This window comes from Nannobrachium achirus, assembly GCF_963921795.1.
Source record: "Nannobrachium achirus genome assembly, chromosome: 11".
Taxonomy (NCBI): Eukaryota; Metazoa; Chordata; class Actinopteri; order Myctophiformes; family Myctophidae; genus Nannobrachium; species Nannobrachium achirus.
This window is the reverse complement of record NC_137820.1, coordinates 62,301,364-62,328,827: the sequence shown is the minus strand read 5'-3', so window position 1 is coordinate 62,328,827 and position 27,464 is coordinate 62,301,364. Positions and strand designations below refer to the sequence as shown.

Here is a 27,464-nt window from a genome sequence, read left to right as displayed (position 1 = left end):
TCGGTGTAGGCCTACTTTTTCCATAGTCAAACATAAAACAGCACAGCTATATCTCCCTGTGTGTGTGTGTGTGTGTGCGTGTGTGTGTGCGTGCGTGCGTGCGTGCGTGCGTGCGTGCGTGCGTGCGTGCGTGCGTGCGTGGACAACAAGGTGATTGTGTATTGACATCAGACCTGAATGTGTAGAGATTTGAATATTTGTGTGTTGTAGGGTGATGCTTAGATATTTTACGTGAGAAGCGTGCGCAACAACTGAACATTGTGTGTGTAGTATTTAGACAACAAGGTGAGGTGTAATTGACATCAGAGTGTAAAGAAGGAAAATCTGAGTCCAATGCTGAAAAGGGAGTGTGAAGTAGTGATGAGGTGCAATTATATTATTATTATGGTATATTGCTTAGTAGTGAATACATTTGCTAGTTTGAGTCCTGCGAACTTGGAGGTCAGAAGTTAGGGAGGAGAGGATGGAAGGTCACAGCTGGCAGCCAGTCAGTGGACCGTTTGTTTTATGGCTTTGTGAAGGAGATAAGGACGTCTTTGGCTTTTTAACTTGCTCAGTAGAGAAGAATGCAGTGTTGTTTTTGACAGCGAATTTTGATTTAGTTTTTGTCATAGTCTTTTGAATAAAATGTCATTTAGTTTTAGTCATAATTTAGTCACCTGAAAAGTTTTAGTTTTAGTCTAATTTTAGGCGACTAAATCTACAGTTGAATTAGTCAACGAAAATGTATTTTGACAGGCCTTGATGGCATCGTAATGACTGATGTTACACTTGGTTTGCGTGCTGAAAATAGCCGATCTACAAGCTCACAACGCATCGCGCTGCGACGCGTTGTGAGCTTGTAGATCTATTTTCAGTGTGCAACACCTGAAAGCAACCAAACATAAAATTACTTTATTCTCCACTAGTCTCTCCCCACTAGTCTCTCCCTAACGTTTTAGTCTAGTTTTTATTTTGTTGATGAAATTGTCAATATATTTAGTCTTAGTTTTAGTCATCACAGCTTAGTTTTTATTTAGTTTTCGTCAGTGAAAAAAACGCAGTCGACAAACATTTTTCGTCATAGTTTTAGTCGACGAAATCAACACTGGAAGAATGTGTTATTGCTTTTGCTTTAGCAAAAGCAATAACACAAGGCGGCAAGGCGGTTTAGCAAGGCGTTCTTGTCTGGTCTGTCGTTGGTGAAGGATGCATGTGTATGTTGTGTGACTGTTACAGCGCTGTAAATAAACGTTTTCTATTATCTTTTAACATCGTCTCTGAGTCAAGGTTTTGCTGATCTTTTGAGAGTTTCAATTCCGCTATGGAGTCCATAAATTGAGTAGAATTTCTACGTCAGTAGTCATTGCAATAATCATATAGAGTATTTTGTTCAGCATCTTTAGTAAACAGAAAATACATTTTAAGGTGGTCAGCAATTTCATCCAATAAGCTATTAGAGAACCCATTCACGCAATTCTGTTTTTATTTGTTTCATCACTTCAAATTTCAGTTGTTTATCCTGTATCTTGTATGAGTTCACTCTCCTGATTGGACGTGATTTATATCCTGACCTGAAAATGTATTTGCTGTTCACTAAAGAGCTGGGATGGGGAGACAAACATTACTATAGCAACTATACCAAACAGCCCAAAATAAACTAATTAGGGTCCTGCTTAACCTTCCCTATCAGACTCACCTCACCGCTACTCACCAGTTAAGAGTGGGGTGGCTCAGAGTAGATGACAGAGTACAGCAACTTGCAATGGGCCTGGTGTACAAGATACACTACACCACTATGATACCCAAGTACCTGTCAAAATACTTTATAAACATTAAGGATGTCCATGATTACAACACCAGAGGCAGCGCCACAGATCACTTTCAACCCAGAGTCAAAACCAACAAAGGGTCAAACTTTTTTTTCTGCTATACCACCAAAATGTGGAAAGCCTTACCGAAGGCCATAAAGGAGTGTGGATCACTAGCATCCTTTAAAATTGCCCTGAAAAACCACTTACAGGCAGCAGCCGTTCGCAACTGGTAAAAAAAACTAACCTAGCCCAACCCCCCTCCCCTGCCCCTTCTTTGTATATACTTACTTACTTACTGTTTAGATTCTTTTTTTTTGTTCTCTCATTTTTCTTTTCTTTACATATCTACTGCATAGTACTGTGTTCTATTCGTCTGTCATTCAATGTTATATGAGATACTTAAATGGTTTCCTGTGGAAATAAGCTTAGTCTTTTCATGGATCTCCTTTTAGACCTTGTACCAGTGAACTGTACCGTCATGAAACTGTACCTTTTCCTATGCAAACTTCTAATAAAGTCTTCAATCAATCAAATGATGGTGTGTGTGTGTGTGTGTGTGTGTGTGTGTGTGTGTGTGTGTGTGTGTGTGTGTGTGTGTGTGTGTGTGTGTGTGTGTGTGTGTGTGTGTGTGTGTGTGTGTGTGTGTGTGTGTGCGCAAGGGAGTGTTACTGTGTATTTGCACTTTGTAATGTTCTGTAGCTCAGCAAATTAATAATTCATATTTGACCGTCTACAGCGCTTACTGCATATTCACACTGCCACAAGAATAGTCACACAGCACATAGAGGACGACTACTAGACTACATCCAAGCATAGTGTCTAGGAGAGCTTTTTGAAGGCATGCAATGCCTCACCTCTATTGTAAGTAAAGTTAATAGCTTTGGCCGTTGCCTTGCCATTCAAAACACCCAGCCAGTCTATTTGAGTCATACTCGATACAATGTTGCTTCCAAAAATGGCGACGTTAGCATTTGTTATTGCCTCCACTGTCTTTTCCATTTTTTCTTTCCTGGAGATAGCCTATTCAGCAGTCACTAATGGATTTGTAATAAACATTTTTTTTTTTAAATCTCCCACAGTTTTTATTTAAAATGTTTTCTAGAATCAATGAAGCCTCTTCCATTGTAAAGGAATGGGTTTCCCTGAATGTGTCCTCACATAATCTTGCATACTGTTGGGGGCTTAATTCCCGGGTGTATTGTGAACTGATTTCAGTTATAATGGGATAACTTGAGAAACTATTTATTGCGAGCGAAGGTCGCAGTTTACCATGAGAAACGTCACAGCTTGTGAGAGATCACTCACTTGCAGTGCTCACAGTGCTCTGTGGCGTCTGTAAGAAGTATAGTCTATTTATCGAATTGGCTGGCATTGAGTCATGTGGCCATGACATGATTATGCCACCTTCCCCCCTTTTGTTTAGCTCCAATGTTGACAAGCGTTTGGGCCACCTGTGTTATCCTTTGCCGCTGACGATGTCAAATGGTCTCATGTCCAGGCAACATTATTTCACCCGTGGTTATCCAAAATTAATTAATAATTATATTTGATTGACCCAAATCAAATATAAAACCTCTAGTGTGGACGCACCATAAGCATGGACCCTGAGTTGGGCACAAGCGCCCCATATATAGGCTACGTCTCAACATTGCAACATCTCTTCACTAAATGTGAAATGGTTGGGCTCATACAGTAGTTACTGTATGGAGTGTGTTTGTTTTGTTTGGTTTATTTTGTCTGTGCCCTCTGCAACATGCCTGGCTGCATCGGGTCCATGCAGGGAACAACAGGGCACACACATTGTGAACATAAATTTGGCTGTCTCGTCTCCTCTTTGGCAGACTGCAGGTGGACATGTCCTTGCCTGGCTTGCCAGGAAAACCCTTAATGAGCCCAAATGGAGAGTGATGGAGGCACTCCAACTTGGTCCCCAACTGCTATGCTGGGCACTTCTTCCTCCGCTAGGTCCTTTTGGCGGCGGCTGCAGGGGCCGGGACCGCTCCTTGTTGGGGGAGGAGCAGGGAGTCTTCATTTTGGGCGTTAGGTCCTCCTGGGGTCCTCTGACTGTCAGCTGACACTGCTGAGAGCAGGTTGCTCTACTGGCCTCTTCGAGATCTCTATGACTGCAGGTAGTTATTGGAATGTTGACTTGATGGTTGGTCACGAGTTACATTTACTACTGTACGTACTACAACATTAAATGTTGAAATGAGGATTGGAAATAAACATTGTCATAAATACTTATTATGGTTCCTGTCACTAGTTTAAAGCCTTGTTTCAATCACCATGATATGCGTGTTGTGAAAATATGGTCCGATTTATGTTATAATTGATGTTAAAGCAGTGTATGCTGTAGGAGAGGCTAGGCTTGTGATGATTCTTCTTTGTGTGTTTTATTTTCGGCAAGCTCAACACCACATTCTCCCAAGTATTAATCCCAGCTTGCTAATGCTAAGTTGTTATTTGCCAATGTCATGTTCATACTCCCCTTGTTGGTGAGAACTGTACGCTAACTTATACAATTTATGGATTGTGTAGTTGCCTGTGGGTTGTGTAGTTCTGTAAAAGTTGTGGTATTAAGAGCTTGTGTATTTGTATGTGCCTCGACCGGATGAGTCGGTAGAGTATCTGCGCGCGCTGGTTGTGGGGGCTGGTCTGGGCTAAGATGCCAGGGCTGAATTTTAGTCCCAGTCCGTCCCTGGAGGCGACCAGATAAATAAAGGACACATTGTGAATTATAAGTGTAAGATGTTGCGGTTTCTATACTTCTGACGGGCGACAGTTTACCCATGCGTGAGTGATCTCACCTTGATGATGTAGAACTGTTTGCAAACTTTTCTCATGAGCTGCTATGTTACATAGCTTAGCAGTTAGCCACACAAGTAGGGCAAATACTCATGCAAAGCTACAGCTTTACAATGTCTGTCTGCCCATTTGTTATCATCCATTTGCAGTTTCAATGAAGCTCATGAAGACAATTATTGAATGAAACACAGCATTAATCACCATTAGTCACCATAAGAACATGAAAGTAATAATTTGCACCAACCTAGGCCCACAGTGGCTGCTGTGGGCTTTGAGCTAGAAGAAACACTAATAAGTAATACTCCATTTGGTCCAATTGGCTTAATTAATTTTGGGTGACTTTGTGAATAATAAATCATATTTTTGTTTCCAACATGTTCCTAGCAGAATTAACAGTGTTTTCTTTTGAACGCAGGTTATTCATCAAAATATGTGCAAAACATATGCGTGGCTCAACGTCTGAGATAACACAGCTTTAGTAGATTATTTAAACTGGCTTGACATCAGCTCCTGTTTTCAGTGTTCATGGTTGACGCTTTACCCTAGTGGTGGTAGGCTGCACTGCTGCATGCTGGGTAGCTGTCATCATGCCAGTACACACTTTCACTGCGCTCTCTCTCTCTCTCTCTCTCTCTCTCTCTCTCTCTCTCTCTCTCTCTCTCTCTCTCTCTCTCTCTCTTTCTCTCTCTCTCTCTCTCTCTCTCTCTCTCTCTCTCACACACACACACACACACACACACACACACACACACACACACTCACACTCACACACTCACACTCACACTCACTATCTCTCTCACTCACACACACACGCACACGCACACGCACGCACACACACACACTCACACACACACAAACACACACAGCTGGCAGGCAGATGCTCAAAAGAGATATTTTCAACCCCTGATTCATTTGTAGTTATGTAGCTCCTATTATAATTGATTTGAATATGACATTTTGACCATGTAGCAGATGTGCTTGGCCTCGGGAGATATTGAACCTATGAGCTTCAAGCCTACCAGTATGGAGACCACCTCCAACCACTGCAGATGTGCTACTTATACGTTCTGTTGTTGCATTAAAGACTTAATACTGAGGATTTTACTGTTTACATACTGTCAGCCAAAGCCTGTTCCCTGTACACATGTCTAGAACCTGCCTGGCCATTCCAGGTCTAAGTATCATTACCTCATTAGATACTTAGTTGCGTGCTGTTGTCGTGCTATAGTAGATCCACAAGCTCACAAAGCGACGCAGTGCGACACGTTGTGAGCGTGAAGATCGGCTATTTTCGGTGCACAACAAAATGCGCAACCAAGTACAACTCATCCGTGATGACATTTACAGTAGTTCTTGCACTCGTGGAGGTGCAGCTTCTCAAGGTCCTTCCACTGTTCACATAAAAAGCTCTTCTTAGAGCATTCTCTGTGTCTTCAATTAATGCTTCATTGCTCTCTGTTCTTTATTCCTTATTCATGGAAGGTCTTTTGTACCGTTGTTCCCTAGGCCTATTATCCATATCCTTTTATTGTGGTTCCTCCATCGCCTTAGATTAACTCTGAACACTTTTTTTAATAGAATCATTCCACTGGGATGTAGACCTATACTGTATATATGTGCATGCGTGCGTGCGTGCGTGCGTGTGCTTGCATGCATGCTTGCCTTAGTGCTTGCCTGAGTGTGTGCGTGAGAGAGTCCAGAGGGAGTGTGAATGGCTGTGAATACTTGATGGATTGTTGAATGCCGGCGATGCATAATGTACGTCAGCTCCCTTTCCAGTCACCTGTCTGAGACAAGGGAGGGATGCACAGGAAGGTGAGAGGGACAGAGACGGAGAGCAGGGGTGTCACACCAATTTCTGGGCCCTGGGTACAAGGATTCACTGGATTATTTTGTGCTTTAACTATTGAAAAATAGCAGATATACAAGCTCACACGCGCTGCAAGCTTGTAGATCTGCTATTTTTTCTTTGTCTTTGAATATTTGTTTTTTGGAAATCTTATGTTTCTATGTCAGTGGTGCTCAAACCTTTTCATGTGAAGGACCCCAAAAATGATATGTTTTTGGCCACGGACTCCCATCTCAAAATATTTAGTTCCAGGAACCCCCTAGAAGCAAAATTTGAGTTACAAATGCTCAAAGATTTGCACACATTTTCACGACTTTTCAAAAATAGCAAATATACAAGCTCACAGCGCTGTGAGCTTGTAAATCTGCTATTTTTCAATAGCTAAAGTATAAAATATGGTAATTAAGGCCCCTCCACCTTGGGCCCTGGTAACTCAGTCCCACATACCCTTGTGACGCCCCTGGGGAGAGAACCGACTGACATGCCAACAGAGACAATGAGAGACAGAGCAAGGTGAGCAACTCAGTGATAACGAGACCACACACTGTTCTCTTTCTGGACTGATTCCTTATGGCCTTGTTGCTGTACAGTATGTTTACTATGAGGAACCAGAGCAACGTTACTCTTTATTTACCTGTACACAAGACCTAACAATAAAGAGACCTTGAGTCTTTATTTGGGTTCATTTTTACACATTTCCAGAGTTATAAATTGAGGCTTTCAGTGTGTGAGACAGAATGACATACAGACATAGAGAGAGGCTCACAGTGGGTGGAATTTAAATAAATCTGCTCTGGCAAATGTAGGGACATCTATGAATAAATCAGTAAGTTACCACTGTTTTGTGAGGTATATAACCACACACTCGTCATCTCAGTCTGACAATAAACTTATATTAATTAAACAAAAACAGATTGAGTGGGTGCTGGTGCAGGGTGTGGTTCAAGGTTAACGTGTGAGATATGAATAACAGCATTTGTTCAGACAACTCAATAAAGGTGAGAAGTGGCTCTTGGAATCTGGCCAGTAATAGAAATGTGATCTCTGTCTCGGTAACGGTTTAGCCTCGCTCAGAGAGATTGGTTTGCAGCGAAGATCAATAAAGTCTGAAAATTAGATCCTTTTGTGGTTGTTTAGCTGGGCTCAATTCATGCATGTGCAACGCACCACATGCACATACTGTATACTGTACAAACATGCATGTGCACACACATAGACACAGAATATACCTGATCATTGTGAGCTTCATGTAGATCGGTTATTTTAAGTGTGCGACACCCATGCACAACTGGATATAACTCTAGTCTATACAACAGGGGTCTTCAACAGGGGGTCCGGGACCCCTAGGGGGTTCTCAGAGTTACTACAGGGGGTCCTCCAAATCTTTGAGTGATAGAACGTTTTTTTCTCCTTTTTTATATTAACTCACTTAGCGCCGAGCGAGCCAGATTTCAATATGAATCTGCGCTTATAACGCCAGGAAATAGCTATATTGAATCCCCAAAATCACATTACATAAACAGGTACACGTGCCTGCGAATGCCACAAGATGACCACTAGAGTGAGCCATAGCTCATAGACTTTCCATGGTCCCATGTTAAGTCAGAATAAAAAACAAGGTTCATGACATAACAGGATGGTACAATGACATGCTCTCCATTGACATTCAATGGACAGGCCGCGGGCCGCCATTTGAGCTCAATACTGCTCAATTCGTGCTTGATCGTCTCAAACCACCATTGGTATGGGCATCGGAACGTATATAGATGCCACACAGAAAGTTTCCGAATCAAAATCCGACCTAGTGAAGCTACGTGAGGGTCGGATGGTTTGCATTGAGCCTAGCGGCTAACAGAGGCCTACGTAAACAGGAAGCTATGGCTTAAAGGTGACGTCATAATCGTATCCTTTTTTTTCACGGTTTTCATCTGTATGCTAGTCGAAGGTAAGCTAACCGTTCCGCTCCGTCTATCAACCCAAATTAAAAGCTTAAACAATGCTTTTATATAAAAGTCGCTCCGAGTCGCTCGGCACTAAACGCCATCATTAGTTAGTCGCCCCGAAAGTCGCTCGGCGCTAAGTGAGTTAACCACTTGAACCCTAGTGTCCATATTCGGAGAACTTTAGCCAAAAATAGCCGATCTACAAGCTTGTAGATCGGCTATTTTTGGCAAAGAGCTTTGGTGTAGAGGGGAAAAAGAGCAGACTAAGTACATAGTGAAAGGTCAAGTTTATTAAGTATTGACGGATCAAGTGGTTAAATATCTGAAAACACACATTTACATGAATCCAAAATATACTGATGATTGTGCTGTCAAACCATGAAACTATGGAATCTATGAAAAGGTTGTGGGGGTCCCTGCTTCATCTCTCTCTCTCTCAACTAAGGGGTCCTTGGCCTGAAATCGTCGAAGACCCCTGCTCTAGTCTATACAATGAAGGCAAATTATGAGGATATTAAAGCTGAAATAAGCAACCTGCTTGAAAGTTTGGGTTGTGCACCAGGAATTGATGCGTGTGAAAGAGTAGAAGAAAGGATGTAGGCTTTGTAAATAGAAACCAAGTTGCAGAACAAGTTTTAATCAAAGAATACATTTAGAAATGCAGCATTGCCACGATTGGGAAAAAGAAAACCTATTTTCCTTTCACCTTTAAAGGACTTTAGAAGACATTGATTTATGATTTTGTGGAAGGATGCAGACTGCAAGTGATTAATTCTAAAGTTATTTCACTGGGGTGTTGGTTTGATGCAAGGAAATCTCAGACCAATTACTGGACCTTTAAAATCTTTTGACAAATTGATCTCACAGCGTGTGTGTGTGTGTGTGTGTGTGTGTGTGTGTGTGTGTGTGTGTGTGTGTGTGTGTGTGTGTGTGTGTGTGTGTGTGTGTGTGTGTGTGTGTGTGTGTGTGTGTGTGTGTGTGTGTGTGTTTTAAGGCATTAATGAAAAAGTCAACAAGTCGACTCAGTTGACTTCATTACACAAGTCGACTCCCACCAGAGAAAGTCGAAAGTCAAAGTTAAAAAAAAAATAACTTTCTATTGTGAAAATGGCAGATCTACATGCTCACAACGCCTCGCGTCGTAGATCGGATATTTTCAATTTCTGCCTCTATATATTTGACAATTTGGACAACGTTTAATTTGTCATTTCAGAGGTATTAAAAAGTCCTTAAATTGGCACTTTAGAAATGTGAAGATACCCTCTATACACTTAAACGTTATGTTGGTTTGTTTACAGTTGAGTGAGAAAACAATGTTTCACATTAAGTTCATCATCTGGGGACCCCCCAAAATAATTGGGGGGTCGTGTGTGATTTGACGACGTCATCAAACGATAAAGTTGACTTCAACTCAACTTTTTACAGAGTCGAGTTGACTTGCAAAAATCACAAGTCGTTTAGTGTGTGTGTGCGTGCGTGCGTGCGTGCGTGCGTCTGTTGGTCACTGATGACACTCTGTCATCAGACCTCATTTATTGAGGCCACAGTATTTTCTAACCAGCCTCATCTTACCCTTAAAATAACACCATGCGTCAGCAGGGAGTATAGAAGATCCTCCCTGGTTAATGTTCTGGGTCATTAAAAGGCATTTGTTGTATAAAAAAAGGGGGGGGGGGGGCAGGACGAGCTAAACATTTCATCACAGTAACGCTTCTTCAAGTTGACTGCATCTGTGTGTGTGTGTGTGTGTGTGTGTGTGTGTGTGTGTGTGTGTGTTTGTGTTTGTGTGTGTGTGTGTGTGTGTGTGTGTGTGTGTGTGTGTGTGTGTGTGTGTGTGTGTGTGTGTGTGTGTGTGTGTGTTTTTTTTGCTCCATTAGTTGGTCATATCAACTCTTCAATCAAATCTAAGAGTTAGCGTCCCTGGGGCTCATTCACTAAACCTGCTTACTGCTACAATTATATTTGATCCTTAAGTGCTCATGTGAGTCTTTCCACAAGCATCGTTCACGGTTTACCATTCTTCTTTACACACAAATCTCATCATTGCCTTCCCCATTCACTGTACTGTAGCTCGAGGACTCTGTCACATAGCATTGCTATCCAGAATTGGGGAGCAAGGGGACATTTTGGACTCATTTCTCAAAGTCGTATCAAAAATGTAAAGGTAGTCTACGTTGTTGCTACCAAGAAAGATGGCAGTAGTAAATGCAGCTTTCCCTGCACCAGCTAAGAGATACCTTACAGTATGTTCACATTCATTGAAGTGGTGGAGAGAGTCATATCAGCTGAAATGTCTGCTATGGGTGAATGACATTTAAAAAGTTTCACTTACTTTCTTACTCAGGCCTTTACATTTCCTCAGGAAAATATGCCATTGATGAAACTCTTCCATCCCTTTGGTCTTGTGCCCTCCGCTCCAGTTGTTGCCATGGCAGCCCCTGTGCCTTCATCCCCTGCTCTGTGGTTCTTCTCCAGGTGGCTCTAGCAGGGGTGTCACACCACATTCTGGGCCCTGGGTACAAGGATTCACCATGAATGTTCTTCATAGGGGGAGGGGTTAACAATTGAAAAACAGCAGATATACAAGTAGATAGATAGAAAAATCGTGAACATTTGTGCAAGTCTTTGAATATTTCAAATCCTTCTAAGGTTTTTTTGAAAACCCTATGTTTCTATGTCAGTGGTGCTAAAAACGTTTTCATGTGAAGGACCCCCAAAATGATATGTATTTGGCCACGGACCCCCATCTCAAAATATTTAGTTCCAGGGACCCCCCAGAAGCAAAACTTGAGTGACAAATGTTCGCTTAAAAACTACACATATTCAAAGATTTACACACATTTTCACGACTTTTCAAAAATATTTTTCAACAGCTAAAGTATAAAATAATTAAGGCCCCTCCACCTTGGGCCCTAGTAACGCAGTCACTTCGATCCTTCCTCAACACTGAATCTTCCTCTCTCTCTACCTCTGTATTTCAACTCTCTCTCTCTCTCTCTCTCTCTCCCACTTTCTGTGCTCCCTTGTATAAACCTCTTCATTATGTCGTTTTTCTCTTATTGCACCTGTTGTTTGTCGCAGTCTGTGTGTGTGTGTGTGTGTGTGTGTGTGTGTGTGTGTGTGTGTGTGTGTGTGTGTGTGTGTGTGTGTGTGTGTGTGTGTGTGTGTGTTTGCGAGCATGCACGCGCACACGCGTGTGTGTGTGTACCTGCATGCTTGCGTGCACATACACATACATGTGTGTGCATGCATGCATGTGTGTGTGTCCACATTTCTGTGCTGGTGATTGTCTTTCCAGTCTCAGAACAGGTGCTTGAGAGAAACACTAGTGATTAGCCTGTCTTATGGGCTCCCTAGCTGTCAGTAATAAGCTTTGCCCAGAGCCTCAGCTGGAGCCAATTCATTGTCATACCGAAAACAAGGCATCCAGGTAACACGCAACGGTGCCAACTGCTGTGCTGGGTCCCTCCACCAGTTCTCTCTCTCTAATTATTAGTGTCTGCCACTCACTTTCATGTCAGTGTTGGTTGGAGGGTGGCTACAGATAGGATGGCAATCGCCTCTTTGAAGCGTGGCCTTTGGCCCAGCCGTCTAGAGCAGACTTTTTTTTTTTTATAGCACATCTTTTTGCTATTGGGCAGAATGACGGTGTCGCACGAACGTAGCAAAAATAGCCGATCTATGCGTGTGACGCGTACAATGACATGCCCAAAATAGAGATGCCAGCTTGAAATTGGTTAAGTGTGTCTGACGGTTTTATAAATATTTAACCAATGAAAAGAGCGTGTGACTAAATATCTACGTTGGATCCATTAGAATACTTGAAAAGTAAATGTTTCAGACATACAGTATAGGCTTTCTGCCCAACAGTTTTTATAAATATGAAAAGTATGTACACTATGTCTGTACTGTATCTATTTATGCATTTATAGCTGTAAATGTCAAGGATACACAAACAAAGATTCATTATTTGTCAAATCTGTAATTGTGATATTCCAGTGAATCTCCAATCAAATGAAACAAGAATCACTTGATGAAAAGTGATTATAATTCTGTTTGTAGACATGCCATGTGGTATCTGTTTCGAGTTAAGGAGTTAAGGAATACGTGGGAAAATGTCAACTCTGTTATGTGCTTTATGTGTGTGCTGTATGTATGTATAGTGCGACGATTCGTAAGAATCAAAGCGAGTTCAGGGGGCGGTCCCAAGGGAGCGCGCGCGCGGAGGGGGGTGGGTCACTAGGTCCTGCCCCCCCCCTTACCCATAGTTCTTAGGGAAGTCAGATGGTGGGACTCAGTCTCATTGCATAGCACTGCTACTGCTACCACGCTGCTACTACACGCTGTTTCTCTGCTCATTCCACTACCGTGTTAACTGTCGATGAGGTTGGTTGAAGTGTTAGTGTTAGGTTGTGTGTTACTCACCATGTTCAGCATGTCCGCGGCGGTATCAGACGAGGAGGGAGAAGTCTTCGACGAAGCGGAAGTAGAGGAGGCGATCCCGGATACCGGTGTTCCGGCGGCTCAGCTGGGGACGGTCGTTCCCCCCACCCCCCGCAGGAGTATCAGGCTGAACCCGCAGACCCCGCAGATAAAAATAGCCGACTGGCCAGTGAACAAAATACTGGAGGTGTTGTATGCAAATGGGCTGTCTGCCCCCGCCGGGCTTGACCATGAAGGCTTGTTCCAGTTCCTGGTAGAGGCCGAACGAGCAGCTCAAGTGGAGCCACAGACATCCGGAACACCCAAAGCCAAAGCCCGGGGAAAAAGAGTGGCGAAAGTCAACAATACCGGCCCAGCAAAAAAGAAAAAGCCCGCAGAGGGCAATCCATCCAACGAAGGGGCGCCCGACAACGGCACCCCCGCAGGCACCGTGGATCCCACGGTCCTGTTAGCGCTGACGGATATCAAGAACGCCTTGTCCGGGATGAGCCAGCGCCTCGACTCGCTCGAGGCAGGAAGCGAGGCGGGCCCAAAGACCGGAGTCATGGAAGCAGCCATGCATTTGCCCTCCGACATGCACAACCTGCCACGGAAGAATCTGGGAACGGCCGTTCCCGCTCCAGCCACAGGATCAGCGTTCCTGTCCCCAGCCGCCGCCATCCCCGACGCGCTGCGCAGCCAGATCCTATCAGGTAAAGTGCCGTTTCTCTTTGCTTGCTGGTTAGTAAGGTTAGCTGTTTCTAAAAATGCGCTGCTTGCCTCGACAGGTCAGGACGTAAATCTGGTGAAGATTCTGCTCTGCGCGGCAGAGTCCTCAGCGGACCGCTTTGTGGATTGCGGGGACTTTTCAGTGATCCTTAAAGATAGCGACCCCAGGCTCTCCAGAATCTTGACCCTAGCAGAGTTCATTGTAGCATTCGGTGTCTACAGAGACACTATGTGCGAGATATACCCAGAGCGCAGAGCTGAGCTCGATGCGTATTTGTCCATAATTGCCGATATGGCGTATACTTACGGGGGAGGGCTGTTCTATGAATATCACAAAAGTTTCTCTTCCAAATCTGCAATGCATATCCAGCGTTTCAATCAGCGGATCGACTGGTCCGTCCAGGATCTAAGCTTGATAAGCCGCCATTTCTCAGCCCATCCCCCTTTGTCCTGCTCGCTGTGCAGCTCATTCAGCCACAGAACCGAGCTGTGCCCCAAGGCTCTAGCCCACGAGGCACCGACCAAGCCCACCCCAAGCGGCCAGCAGCAGGCGAGGGGCCTCGGGCTTCAGGCTCCAGCCTTTACGAGACAGGTGCCGTACGATCCCAATCGTAAAGTTCCCATTTGCATTCAATTTAATGAGAACGTATGTACCTTTCCACATTGTAAATACATGCATATTTGCAGTTGGTGCGCGGACAACCATCCCCGGTCGGTCTGTCCCAGGAGGTCTCGCCCAACGCCCAAGAGTGGGAAATAATTAAAGAGAATCACCCATCAACTCCCGTGGATGTCCCGGCTCTTACTGCTGCTCTTTCTGAACACCCAAACAGATGCTGGGTTAAATATTTGATTGTGGGGCTAATGCGGGGGTTTTTAGCAGGGCTATGCTGGCTACCAAAAACATCATTTGTGTGTCCAAACCTCAGGTCTGCGCTGGCAGAGCCCGAAGTAGTTGACGAGCTCCTAGGGAAGGAAGTTAAGAAAGGTCACTTAATCGGTCCGTTCGCTAGGTCTCTTTTTAGCCTGTTCAGAGTCAGCCCGATAGGAGTAGCGACAAGGAAATATTCGGGAAAAAAGCGCCTCATATTTGACCTGTCCGCGCCCCATAACAGCCCCACTCCTAGCATTAATAGCTTGATTCCGCTAGCGCCGTTTTCTCTTTTTTACGCATCAATAGATAACGCTATTCAAATGATCAAAAGTGCGGGGCCGGGGGCCTGGCTGGCAAAAGCGGACATAGTGGATGCATTTAAAGTGATGCCTCTCCACCCCTCGCAGTGGCACCTGTTCGGAATTCAATGGCGCTCTAAATTCTATTTTGCGGTTAAACTGACCTTCGGGTGCCGCAGCAGCCCGAGGATTTTTGACACTTTGTCAGAAGCGTTGTGCTGGGTTCTGTATAACGAGTACAAACTCCCTTTCGTTTTGCACCTGTTAGACGATTTCCTCACTATTGATTACGCGTCGGCGCCTCCGGCAAGGTGCATTTCCATTGTACGTCATGTATTCAATTCTCTAGGCGTACCATTATCCGAAGAGAAAACAGTGGGGCCGGCGACTCGCATCGAATTTTTGGGCATTATGCTTGATAGCGTGCGCATGCAGGCGGCCCTACCAGCAGAAAAATTGGTGCGCATTAGGGGACTCGTAAAGTCTTTTTTAGACAAAACACAGGCAGAAAAAAGGGAATTATTGTCTCTCTTAGGCCATTTAAATTTCGCTATGCGCATCATTCCCCAGGGCCGCTCCTTCGTTTCCCGGCTTATCGACCTGTCAAAATCAAAAAAGGAGATGAAAGACATGATAGAGTTAGACGAGGGGAGCCGCTCGGATCTTAAATTTTGGGCGCTTTTCCTAGAGCAGTGGAACGGTATTTCGTTTTTCTATAATTCAGAGATAGAATCACCAGAGTCTATGCAATTCTTCACGGACGCAGCCCTGTCCGTGGGGTTCGGGGGTTATTGCAACGGGGAGTGGTTTGCCAGCAGGTGGCCAAAGGAATTTAATGACTTACCTTCTGTATGTAAATCTACTGCTTTGTATGAGATTTATCCGATAGTAGCGGCAGCATCTCTCTGGGGAGGCGAGTGGGCTCGCAAACGGATATGCGTCCTGTGTGATAATGAAGCAACGGTGCAGGTCATTAACAAGGGCCGCTCGTCGATTGCTATGATTAATAAATTTGTAAGACGCCTTACCTGGCTATGCCTCCAGGGTAATTTCATTATTCAGGCAGTCTTTATTCCGGGGAAAGAAAACAGCATTGCTGATGCGCTGTCCCGCTTTAAATTCCAGGAGTTCCGCACGCTGTGCCCAGGAGCGGCGGAGCTCGGCTGGCAAGTTCCAGCTTTCTCGGAGCTGGTACTGGATTAGGCCAGGAAAGGCCTCTGGCCTACCTCATGGATGCTGCCGCGAAGTACATGAGGAAAGGGCTGGCGCCCAGTACAATTAAAGCATATGATTCTGCATGGTGGTTCTTTCGTTCTTTTTGTGCCAGGTTCACATGTCCCCCCCTCCCACTTAATATTCCCCTGATCTGCGCATTTATTGTACACTCGTATGAGTCTAGGAAATTACAGGCCCCTTCTATCAAGGCGCTCATTTCGGGCGTGCAATTCCACCTGCGTTGCCTCGAACCTACCGTCCCAAGCATTTTAAGTAACCCGGCCATCCAGCTCCTGCTCAGCGGTCTCAAAAAAGATCAAGCACAAGGCAATGACCGCAGATTACCCATTACTATCACGGTGTTGCACGGGATGGTGGGGAAGTTAAGGGGAGGCATGTATTCTCAGTATGATAATCTCTTGCTAGAAGCAGTGCTTCTAATGGCTTTCTATGCTTTTCTTAGGTGCGGGGAATACACAGCAAACTCACTGGCTTTTGATCCAACTAGGGATCTCTGTTTTTCTGATCTATCTATGCAGCCCACGCATTATACCATTCTGCTAAAGCATTCAAAAAATGATAAATTTAGTGAAGGCACCCCAGTCGTGGTAGCAAGAACTAACACTGTGTTTTGTCCTTTCACCTCCATGCTCAAATACCTGGCGGTCCGCCCGATGTCTTCGCTGAATGAGCCCCTGTTTCGCACGGACGGCGGACGCCCAATGACGCGCGCCTGGTTCAGCACCAAACTGAGAGAGATTTGCCAAAGCTGCGGCCTCTCACCGTTACTCCACACTCCTCACTCCCTAAGGATTGGAGCGGCTACTACGGCAGCGTTGTTGGTGCCCTCGGCTACCCTTAAATCGCTGGGCAGATGGTCATCGGCGGCCTACGTGCGCTACATCAGATTCTGCAAACCTGAAATCCTGCACGCACAGAGACTGATGAGCAATCACGGGGCCCAGCTGGAGTAATCAAGACGGCAATCGAACAGACTCTCTCCGATCAGCTGTGAGGTCGCGGCGTCATCGATAGGGCGTGGGCTGTTATCTATACAGGATTGGCATTATTGATAGGTGTGTTCGTCTGTTTATGCATCGCTGCGAGTTATAAATTCTATCATGCAAAAGCTAGGTGGTTGCTGGGGTGTTAGTTAGGTAGGATGTGAAGCTGTATGACGCTGTAGTTATATGAATTAAAGGTTTCATCGCTGCTTTTGGTTCTGCTGTCTATATATATATACGTCCATTTTGCTGCTTCCGTTTTCTCTAGGGTGTTTAGTATGGCTTCAGTCAGATTGCAGTATATAGTTATAGTCAGCAGTACCACCTTTCCTCACCGTTGGGTTCGGTCTGCAGATGCTAACATTCTTAATTATTAAATTATTTTAGCAGTACTTATAGCGTTTTGGCAAGCTGCCAATATCATTGCTTAATATTTTGCTTAGTAATATTGGCTAGCACTGGCATGGGATTCTGAGATTTTGGCGTGCTTTGGGGGTTTGTAGTTTTGGGGGGTATCGGGCCAGGGCTCGCTGTAATTAGATTATGCCCTCGATGCTCATGGTAACATGAGGATCGTGGGTTCAGCGAGCCATGGCCCGAGGCAGAACCCCATGCCAAACCATGCTAACTTAGGCTATAGATTCTATGCTGTCTTATAGTAGAGCTAAGGTAGACTGCCAATACTATGCGCTTAGATATAGGCTTAGATTCTATGCTGTCGCTATAGTAGGGTGCTCAATATGCCATGTTGTGTGATGCTTGCTTTCTGCTTCATTCTGGTCAATAAAGTATATCTTAACCCAAGTGATCGTCTCCTGAAATAGTGCGACGATTCGTAAGAATCAAAGCGAGTTCAGGGGGCGGTCCCAAGGGAGCGCGCGCGCGGAGGGGGGTGGGTCACTAGGTCCTGCCCCCCCCCTTACCCATAGTTCTTAGGGAAGTCAGATGGTGGGACTCAGTCTCATTGCATAGCACTGCCCCGCCACCACCCCAGCGCCACCTTCAGGTTCTGCCTTAGATCCCCCTCGGGGGGTATCGGGCCAGGGCTCGCTGTAATTAGATTATGCCCTCGATGCTCATGGTAACATGAGGATCGTGGGTTCAGCGAGCCATGGCCCGAGGCAGAACCCCATGCCAAACCATGCTAACTTAGGCTATAGATTCTATGCTGTCTTATAGTAGAGCTAAGGTAGACTGCCAATACTATGCGCTTAGATATAGGCTTAGATTCTATGCTGTCGCTATAGTAGGGTGCTCAATATGCCATGTTGTGTGATGCTTGCTTTCTGCTTCATTCTGGTCAATAAAGTATATCTTAACCCAAGTGATCGTCTCCTGAACTATATATGTCTATGCATAGCTCATGCTGTTACATAAATGGCATCACAAAACCAAAGCACCTTTGGCTATGAAAGCTTGAAATGTCTGGTGAGTAAGTAATTAAGTAAGTAGCCTGGGGAAGCAGCGCTTCCTGACCCAGGCGGCCCATAGGTCTTAGGTTTCTGTAGCGTGAGGCAGCTTTATGTACAAGAACACCTCCTGGACATCACGCTAGAATGTCATGCCTCCCATCCAACCCTTGATGCTGAGTGGCAAGCAGGGAGGCATGGGTACCATTTAGTCTTTGGTATGACTCGACCGGATGTGTGTGTGTGTGTGTGTGTGTGTGTGTGTGTGCGTGTGTGTGTGTGTGTGTGTGTGTGTGTGTGTGTGTGTGTGTGTGTGTGTGTGTGTGTGTGTGTGTGTGTGTGTGTGTGTGTGTGTGTGTGTGTGTGTGTGTGTGTGTGTGTGTGTGTGTGTACACACTGTATATTGTATATACCGTAAAATGAACTTAGTGTCATTGCCCTATTGGCCAGGTATTCTCTTTAACCTCGAACGCATCCATGTCTCATTACATTTGAACCACTTTAACCATTATTTTATGCTTTAACTATTAAAAATAGCAGATATACAAGCTCACATCGTGGCACTCGGTGCCGCAAGCTTGTAGATCTGCTATTTTCTCTCATCTCAAAATATGTTGTTCTAGGGACCACCAGAAACAGAGATTTTAGTTACAAAGGTTTGTTTTGAAAAATATATATTCAAAGGTTTGACAGATCTACAAGCTCGCAGCACGACACTCGGTGCCACACTTTTAGCTTGTATATCTGCAATAGCTAAAGTATAAAATAATTCAAACAGAATCATCATCAGCTTTGTCACATCACAGGTATAGGCGTAAAGAAGTGGGTGAAATGATTGACTTCTTTTTGTACAGGCTCCATCATTTATGTATTTTTCAGAAAGGAGAAGAAGAATAGAATAGAGGGAGAAGGAGAAGCAAGGAAACAAAACAGGATAGAAACAGAAACAGGTCAAGTAATCTGCATATGCATAATGGAATATAGTAGCAGGTATGCACAGGAGGTTAAAAATAGCAGCATGACAATTTTGCATTGGATCACAAATCAAAATGTTGTCTCTAAAACGTCACATATAAAAAAAAGCTGAGTGTCAGTTAGAGCAGTGTTTCTTAACCTTTTTTCTGCATGGGTACACTTTTCATGTCCCAATAATCCATGGGCACACCAACATAATACAGGGGTGTAAATATCGTCACTGTCGGGAAGAAACCTTGTATCTCCAAGTTTCAAATGTGTACGTTTCTTCGCAAAGTAAAGCCCTGCTTCATCATACAAGGCTGTCGCACAACAGTAGTGAAAACAGAAGATCTACAAGTGCTTGTAGATCGGCTGTTTTCACTAGTTTAAATCATTTTTAAAATGCTTTCAAGCAGTTTCAAGGGGCACAGTGGTTGAGAAACACTGAGTTAGAGCAATAACCACATGGTCCTTTTGAGTTGCGAGGACCCAGGTTCAAATCCGACTACCGGGGTCTGGTCTCGCCTGTCTTCCCTCTCTCTTTGCCATCGACGTCTCACCTCTCTACACTCTCCTATCTAATAAAGTAATAGCTGTATAAAAGCGCTGAAAAGCAGGCTTTTGCAAATGTGTACATCTGTCAAGAGAGATTAGCGTCTCTCTGACATGGCATTGATACTAATCCTTCTAGTAGAGGTTTTAAGGAGCCGTGACAGGAAAGGAGATAGCATTAAGCTGCTCTGTTGGGAGCCCAGCCTCGATATATTGACAGATGTGAGTAAAATAGCTGCTATTAGCACTCAGGCACATACACACACAACGATGATACACAAGTACTCATGCGTGCACAAACATGCACGCACGTACCCGCACGCGCCCCCCTCTCCCACACACACACACGTGCGCAAATGTGTACATCTTGCGCGCACGCACACACACACACACACACACACACACACACACACACACACACACACACACACACACACACACACAAGGTGGGGTGCTCTCCATTCCGACATTGACTTCTTATTGTCGGAGTGACAACACTTCCATAGAGGTTAGGGATAGGGTTAGATTTCGGAAAGGAGACATGTCGGCATGGAGACGTGTAACCACACACAAGCACTCCAAAAACGAACACTCAAATGCACATGAACGGGCAGTAAAAGCCCTTCACTTTGCTGGTCCATTTGGGTCCAGTTTCACCCTCTCAGAGTTAAAAGAACACTGAGGATTTCACTGTGTGAGTTCACATTGACTGTATTTCTGCTGCTGTCTCTCAGATTGTTTTTTAAACAACAGCAGCTTAGAGGCTGTCTGGCTGCTCTGCACTGTGATAATGGCTTTCTATCTAAAAGCGTCCTGCTGCACAGAGACGGTCACATTGTCATCCCTTACTTGCTTTGAGCTCCACACTCTCCTCTCCACACGCAAAGCACACATACTCTCTTCTCCACATGCACAGCACACATACTCTCTTCTCCACATGCACACATACTCTCTTCTCCACATGCACACATACTCTCTTCTCCACATACACACATACTCTCCTCTCCACATGCACACATACTCTCTTCTCCACATGCACACATACTCTCTTCTCCACATGCACACATACTCTCTTCTCCACATACACATACTCTCTTCTCCACATGCACACATACTCTCTTCTCCACATACACATACTCTCTTCTCCACATGCACATACTCTCTTCTCCACATGCACACATACTCTCCTCTCCACATGCACACATACTCTCTTCTCCACATGCACACATACTCTCTTCTCCACATGCACACATACTCTCTTCTCCACATACACATACTCTCTTCTCCACATGCACACATACTCTCTTCTCCACATGCACACATACTCTCCTCTCCACATGCACACATACTCTCTTCTCCACGTGCACACATACTCTCTTCTCCACATGCACACATACTCTCTTCTCCACATGCACACATACTCTCCTCTCCACATACACATACTCTCTTCTCCACATGCACACATACTCTCTTCTCCACATGCACACATACTCTCCTCTCCACATACACATACTCTCTTCTCCACATGCACACATACTCTCTTCTCCACATGCACACATACTCTCCTCTCCACATACACATACTCTCTTCTCCACATGCACACATACTCTCTTCTCCACATGCACACATACTCTCCTCTCCACATACACATACTCTCTTCTCCACATGCACACATACTCTCTTCTCCACATACACATACTCTCTTCTCCACATGCACACATACTCTCCTCTCCACATGCACACATACTCTCTTCTCCACATGCACACATACTCTCCTCTCCACATACACATACTCTCTTCTCCACATGCACACATACTCTCCTCTCCACATACACATACTCTCTTCTCCACATGCACACATACTCTCTTCTCCACATGCACACATACTCTCCTCTCCACATACACATACTCTCTTCTCCACATGCACACATACTCTCCTCTCCACATACACATACTCTCTTCTCCACATGCACACATACTCTCTTCTCCACATGCACACATACTCTCCTCTCCACATACACATACTCTCTTCTCCACATGCACACATACTCTCTTCTCCACATGCACACATACTCTCTTCTCCACATGCACACATACTCTCTTCTCCACATGCACACATACTCTCCTCTCCACATACACATACTCTCTTCTCCACATGCACACATACTCTCTTCTCCACATGCACACATACTCTCCTCTCCACATACACATACTCTCTTCTCCACATGCACACATACTCTCTTCTCCACATGCACACATACTCTCTTCTCCACATGCACACATACTCTCTTCTCCACATGCACACATACTCTCTTCTCCACATGCACACATACTCTCTTCTCCACGTGCACACATACTCTCTTCTCCACATGCACACATACTCTCTTCTCCACGTGCACACATACTCTCTTCTCCACATGCACACATACTCTCTTCTCCACATGCACACATACTCTCTTCTCCACATGCACAGATACTCACAGCTACAGAGCAGTTTTGGGGGGCTGTTTCAGTTAGAGGAAAATGGAGAAAGAGCATGTACCCACACATTAGCAGAAATGCACATGCACACATGCATGTACACACCTAGCAGAATTGTCACTCTCACCAAGGGATCATAAGCCCCTAAGATTTGCATTTATACACACGCACGCACGCACGCACGCACGCACGCACGCACGCACGCACACACACACACACACACACACACACACACACACACACACACACACACACACACACACACACACACACACACACATGCATACACACATTTTAATTCCTTTATTGGATTACGATTAGAGACATAAATCATCAAAATCCAATAGTAATAAGGTTCAATGCAGTAGCGCAAAAGATCATGTTCACAATGTCCTTCCTTAGGCTATAGGGCAGATCAAGAAACCATTAGGCTATGGGTATACAGTAGATGGCACCGTCTTTTCCATATAATGTGACTGCCAACGATGGCAGACATAGAGCAGAACTTAGATAATTGTTTTGCTGCTTTTTTGCCAGTCCAGCCAGTTGGAGTCCACGGACACACATTTTGTGAACATGCCCCAGGCTACCAAATATCAAAATTATAATTTTACAAATATAACCACATGCAGAGATGGCATTTGCAACAATGTACATCTCTCTCCCCCCTCCATGACACTGTGACAGGGCAGAGAAGCTCTTTTAGCAACAGACTGTTACTCCCACGTTGCGAGAAGGAGCACTGTGGGAGCTCTTCTCTGCCTGCAGCAATAAGACTGTACAACTCCTCATCTGGTTAGGGTTGATCAGGCTGATTCGGATGGAGATGCTGAATTCAAGCCATTGGTCGTTTTTAATATTGTTGGTTGACTATGCTTAGATGCCGAGGCCAAGTGTCTTCAACAGGGGGTCCGGGACCCCTAAGGGGTCCTCAGAGTTACTGCAGGTGGTCCTCCAAATCTTTGTGTGATAGAAACTTTTTTTCTCCTTTTTGATATTGACCACTTGAACCCTAGTGTCCATATTCTGAGAACCTTAGCCAAAAATAACAGATCTACAAGCTCACAATGCCTCGCTGCGAGGCGTTGTGAGCTTGTAGATCTACTATTTTTGTCAAAGAAGTTTGGTGTAGAAGGGAAAAAGAGCAGGCTAAGTAGAGAGGGAAAGGTCAAGTTTATTAAGTATTGACGGTTCAAGTGGTTAAATATCTGAAAACACAAATTGACATGAATCCAAAATACACTGATGATTGTGCTGTCAAACAATGAAACTACTGTATATGGAATGTATGAAAAGGTTGTGGGGGTCCCTGTTTCATCTCTCTCTCTCAACTAAGGGGTCCTTGGCCTGAAAACATTGAAGACCCCTGGCCTAGGCTATTTTAGATGGTTTCTTTTCTTTAATTTATTATGTGTGTAACACCTTCATTTCTCCTCAGGGATGAATATAACCCTACCTACCTACCTACCTACCTACCTACCTACCTACCTACCTACCTCCTTCCCTACCTCCCTACCTTTTCTTTTAGCACTTTCTGGATGTTATTTATAACTAATTTCCATGCTGCATATCATACTGTATCTTTTAGACTCCAGATGAACTGTCAATGTGGCTAACTCTTAGTTGATAATACTCATTCAGCCCTAGTAATAAAATGATCTGCAATTCAAAAGGAGTTACAGTATGGACATCTTAATTTTAGTACTGTCCAGTGGCTTAGTTAATCTACTTTCTCTTCTAGAATGGACTTATTGTTATTGCGATGAGCTGTATTTTTCCTCATCTTGTCTTAGACTAAATTATCGTTGTGCAAGAATATTATTTATGTGGAAATATTCCCTACATACCTTTGTTATTTACCCACATCACTTTGTTATTTGGAAATATGAAATGTGGTTTAACATTGTAAATGAGCATGGCAAATATTCTATAAATGGGACTTTGGCTGACATTCTGAAGATTAAGTGGAGCCAGCAAATTGAAAATGGAAAGAAAATAGCTTGAATAAGTGAGAGATTTACATAAAAAAAAACTGTTTGCAGTCAGGTTGCCTACTTTGTAGCTGTAGCAGCAGGCAGCACTTCCCCAGGCAGAGAAAGGGAATTCCAAGTATTAAAACGTATTCATCTTGTAATTTGCCACGGTTTGTTTTTCCTAAACCATCTCCTTTCCACCTTCCTTCATCTTTTGCTCGGCATCATCCACTCCCCTTCCTCTTCCCTCCTGGTTTTCTTTGTAATCACTCCAGATGCAGAATCCCCTCCCTATTTATTTCATCCAAGAGATAAAAAAGCCTAGAATGCAGAATTATGGCAAATTCTGCAGCGGAGGCATAAACCAATATACTCTCAAAATGAGAGCAAATTAGAACTCGGGTCACAACATGACTTAGAATGTAATTAAAAATAGCATGACACGCTCAACAAAAAGAAGCAAATGAGAGCAAAGTGAAATAATATCTACATGAAAGGTTGAGTTGTACTCATTTGTACGTTGGTGTTGCGCACCAAAAATAGCCAGTACAAGCAAAACAACAGTGTGACACCTAATTTTTGTTGCGCGACTCCGGCAAATGCAACTAAGGGGCCTTTTCCACCGGCAAAGAACCGGTTCCAGAACCAGTTCTTGGAACCTTGGTTCGTTCTTGCGAACCGGCTTGCGTTTCCACCAGATTGAACCAATGATTGAACCAGAGGAACCAAGGATTTTTTGGTTCCCGTTCGGAACCAACTTTTAGGGTTCAGAACCAACTCCGGTTCTCGGTGGAAAAGCTCACCTCTGGCTCTGGTTCATCCCATAGGTGGGAGAAAGAACCAGAACCGGTTCTTTGCCGGTGGAAAAGGCCCTTAAGTGTATGCAGGCTTTTATACTCACTACTTTTTTTTGTCTTTTTTTTTGTCTGTGCAGAATGTGTACTACACCAGCTCCCAGCAGCTCCATCTAGGAGTGCTGAGTCCAACCATTGATGATGATGACAATAAGTGTCTGGTGGATGTAAACAGCCGGCCCAGACTGCTGGAGTGCAGCTATGCGGCCAACAAGCACATGAAACTCACCTGGACTTTCACTCAGGTAATGCATGCCGGAAATGCACCTATGTATGCATATCACTTACTTACATACGGTAGATAAATTGCACGGGTACAGTATTAGCACAGTTTACAGTTTAGGCATTTAGCAGACGCTTTTAATCCAAAGCGACTTACAATACGCATCACTATAATAAGAAAGATAATATATCAGTACATCAACAACAATATAACAAATGCATAGGAATATCAATCTAGAAAAACAATAACATAGGTAGACCATGCACCTAATCAGTAAAAAAAAAACATTTCTAAAACCCAAAAAATGCTAACTAGCTTCATGTATGTAAGCAACAGTAATTGTTGATCTCATACCTACTGTACATGCAGCTGCACAGCCAACAAGCACCAGAGACTCACATTAGACCCTTATTCATCTGGGACTCAAACTCATCTCAGGGCACAGCACATGTGATCTCAGCACATGTGATCTTAGGGCGCAGAACATGTGAAAGTGGGGCACACAGTACATATAGGTATTGATATGTAGAGTTCCCTTGTGCAATCTCCCTCAGGAACAGAACAGAATCATATCCCAGGCTTTATTCTTCCTACACCTGCACCTCCAACTGGTTCTGCATATTCTTTTATGTGACAGTAATTTGCCCGGTGCTTTTTGGACTGTTCAACTGCTAAATAGCCCTGCCTTCATTTGAATAGACCTCTGAACATCTCAATTTAAATTCTGTCTCTAGAACGTACGGCACCTCATCTCAAATCATTGTGATGAGGGGTGTGTGGATTAGTACAGTATTTCACTCTACCAAGTTTATTTTTGAGCGGTCTGGTCGTTTTCTGGTTTCTCGCCAAGGTCCAGTCGGTGCCGTGGCGTAATTCACATCTTTGATGTATTTATGAACATTCATGCAATAGGATTTCATAAGTTTCCATCTGCTTTGGCTGGCTAATTAGCATTCAACACGTCCACAGTCTCTGACTTTTAAAAACCGTCTGTGTTATTTTTACTCTAGTCTTCAGCCATGACATTTTGCAAAGGAGAAGCCGAGATAAGTACCGTAGATGAGGCAGGATAATTAGTATGAATAAGGCAGATTGTACATTATATGCACGCCCCTGGCAGCTCTCCTGGACGTGTATCTATTCTGTGTGTATGAGTGTGCTCAGGGGTGTCGCACCGAATTCTGGGCCCTGGGTACAAGGATTCACTGTGGGCCCCCCGTGAATGTTCTTCATAGGGGGAACTGGGAATGCATTATTACGCATTATTTTATGCTTTAACTATTGAAAAATAGCAGATCTACAAGCTCACCGAGTGCCGGGCTGTGAGCTTGTGGATCTGCTATTTTGTAAAATTGTGAAAATGTGTGCAAGTCTTTGAATATTTCAAATCAATTTCAATTTCAAAGGTTTTTTAAAACTTTGAAAAAAAAAAGTTTCTATGTCAGTAGTGGTGCTCAAACTTTTTCATGTGAAGGACCCCCAAAATGATGTATGTTGGCCACGGTCCCCCATCTCAAAATATTTAGTTCCAGGGACCCTCCAGAATCAAAATTTGAGTTACAAAAGTTCGCTTAAAAAATACATACAGATTTGCACAAATTTTCACACTTTCAAAAATAGCAGATCTACAAGCTCGCAGCGCGGCACTCGGTGCCGCGCTGAGAGCTTGTAGATCTGCTATTTTTCAATAGCTAAAGTATAAAATAATTAAGGCCCTCCACCTCGGGCCCTAGTAACTCAGTCCCACTCCCCCCCCCCCCCCCCCCCCCCCCCCACCCCCCCCCCCCCCCCCCCTTGTGACGCCCCTGAGTGTGCTTGAGTGCAAGTACAGCTCTCTCTCTCTCTCTCTCTCTCTCTCTCTCTCTCTCTCGCTCTCTCTCTCTCTCTCTCTCTCTCTCTCTCTCCTCTCTCCTCTCTCTCTCGCTCTCTCTCTCTCTCTCGCTCTCGCTCTCGCTCTCTCTCTCTCTCTCTCTCTCTCTCTCGCTCTCGCTCTCTCTCCTCTCTCTCTCTCTCTCTCTCTCTCTCTCTCTCTCTCTCTCTCTCTCTCTCTCTGTCTGCACCCTCAGAGAAGAATAGCTCTCT

At 44.3% G+C, this 27,464-nt stretch overlaps 2 protein-coding genes across 2 annotated transcripts in view; both read left to right on the top strand.

The window, feature by feature from the left end:
• galnt18a (UDP-N-acetyl-alpha-D-galactosamine:polypeptide N-acetylgalactosaminyltransferase 18a) overlaps positions 1 to 27,464 on the top strand; it is a gene marked incomplete at its 3' end in the record, with an annotated part of 227,158 nt that overhangs the window by 188,060 nt on the left and 11,634 nt on the right. Inside the window, exon 10 of the mRNA XM_080736116.1 lies at positions 25,240 to 25,404. Coding sequence (XP_080592242.1) covers positions 25,240 to 25,404 — 165 coding nt within the window. The remainder of the gene's footprint in view (positions 1 to 25,239; positions 25,405 to 27,464) is intronic.
• Positions 12,817 to 14,088, top strand: LOC308293613 (uncharacterized protein; the record flags this gene model as incomplete). Its single annotated transcript, XM_080736206.1, has 2 exons — positions 12,817 to 13,525; positions 14,007 to 14,088. 2 exons carry the CDS (start codon positions 12,817 to 12,819, stop codon positions 14,045 to 14,047), a joined length of 750 nt encoding a protein of 249 aa, XP_080592332.1. The 3' UTR covers positions 14,048 to 14,088.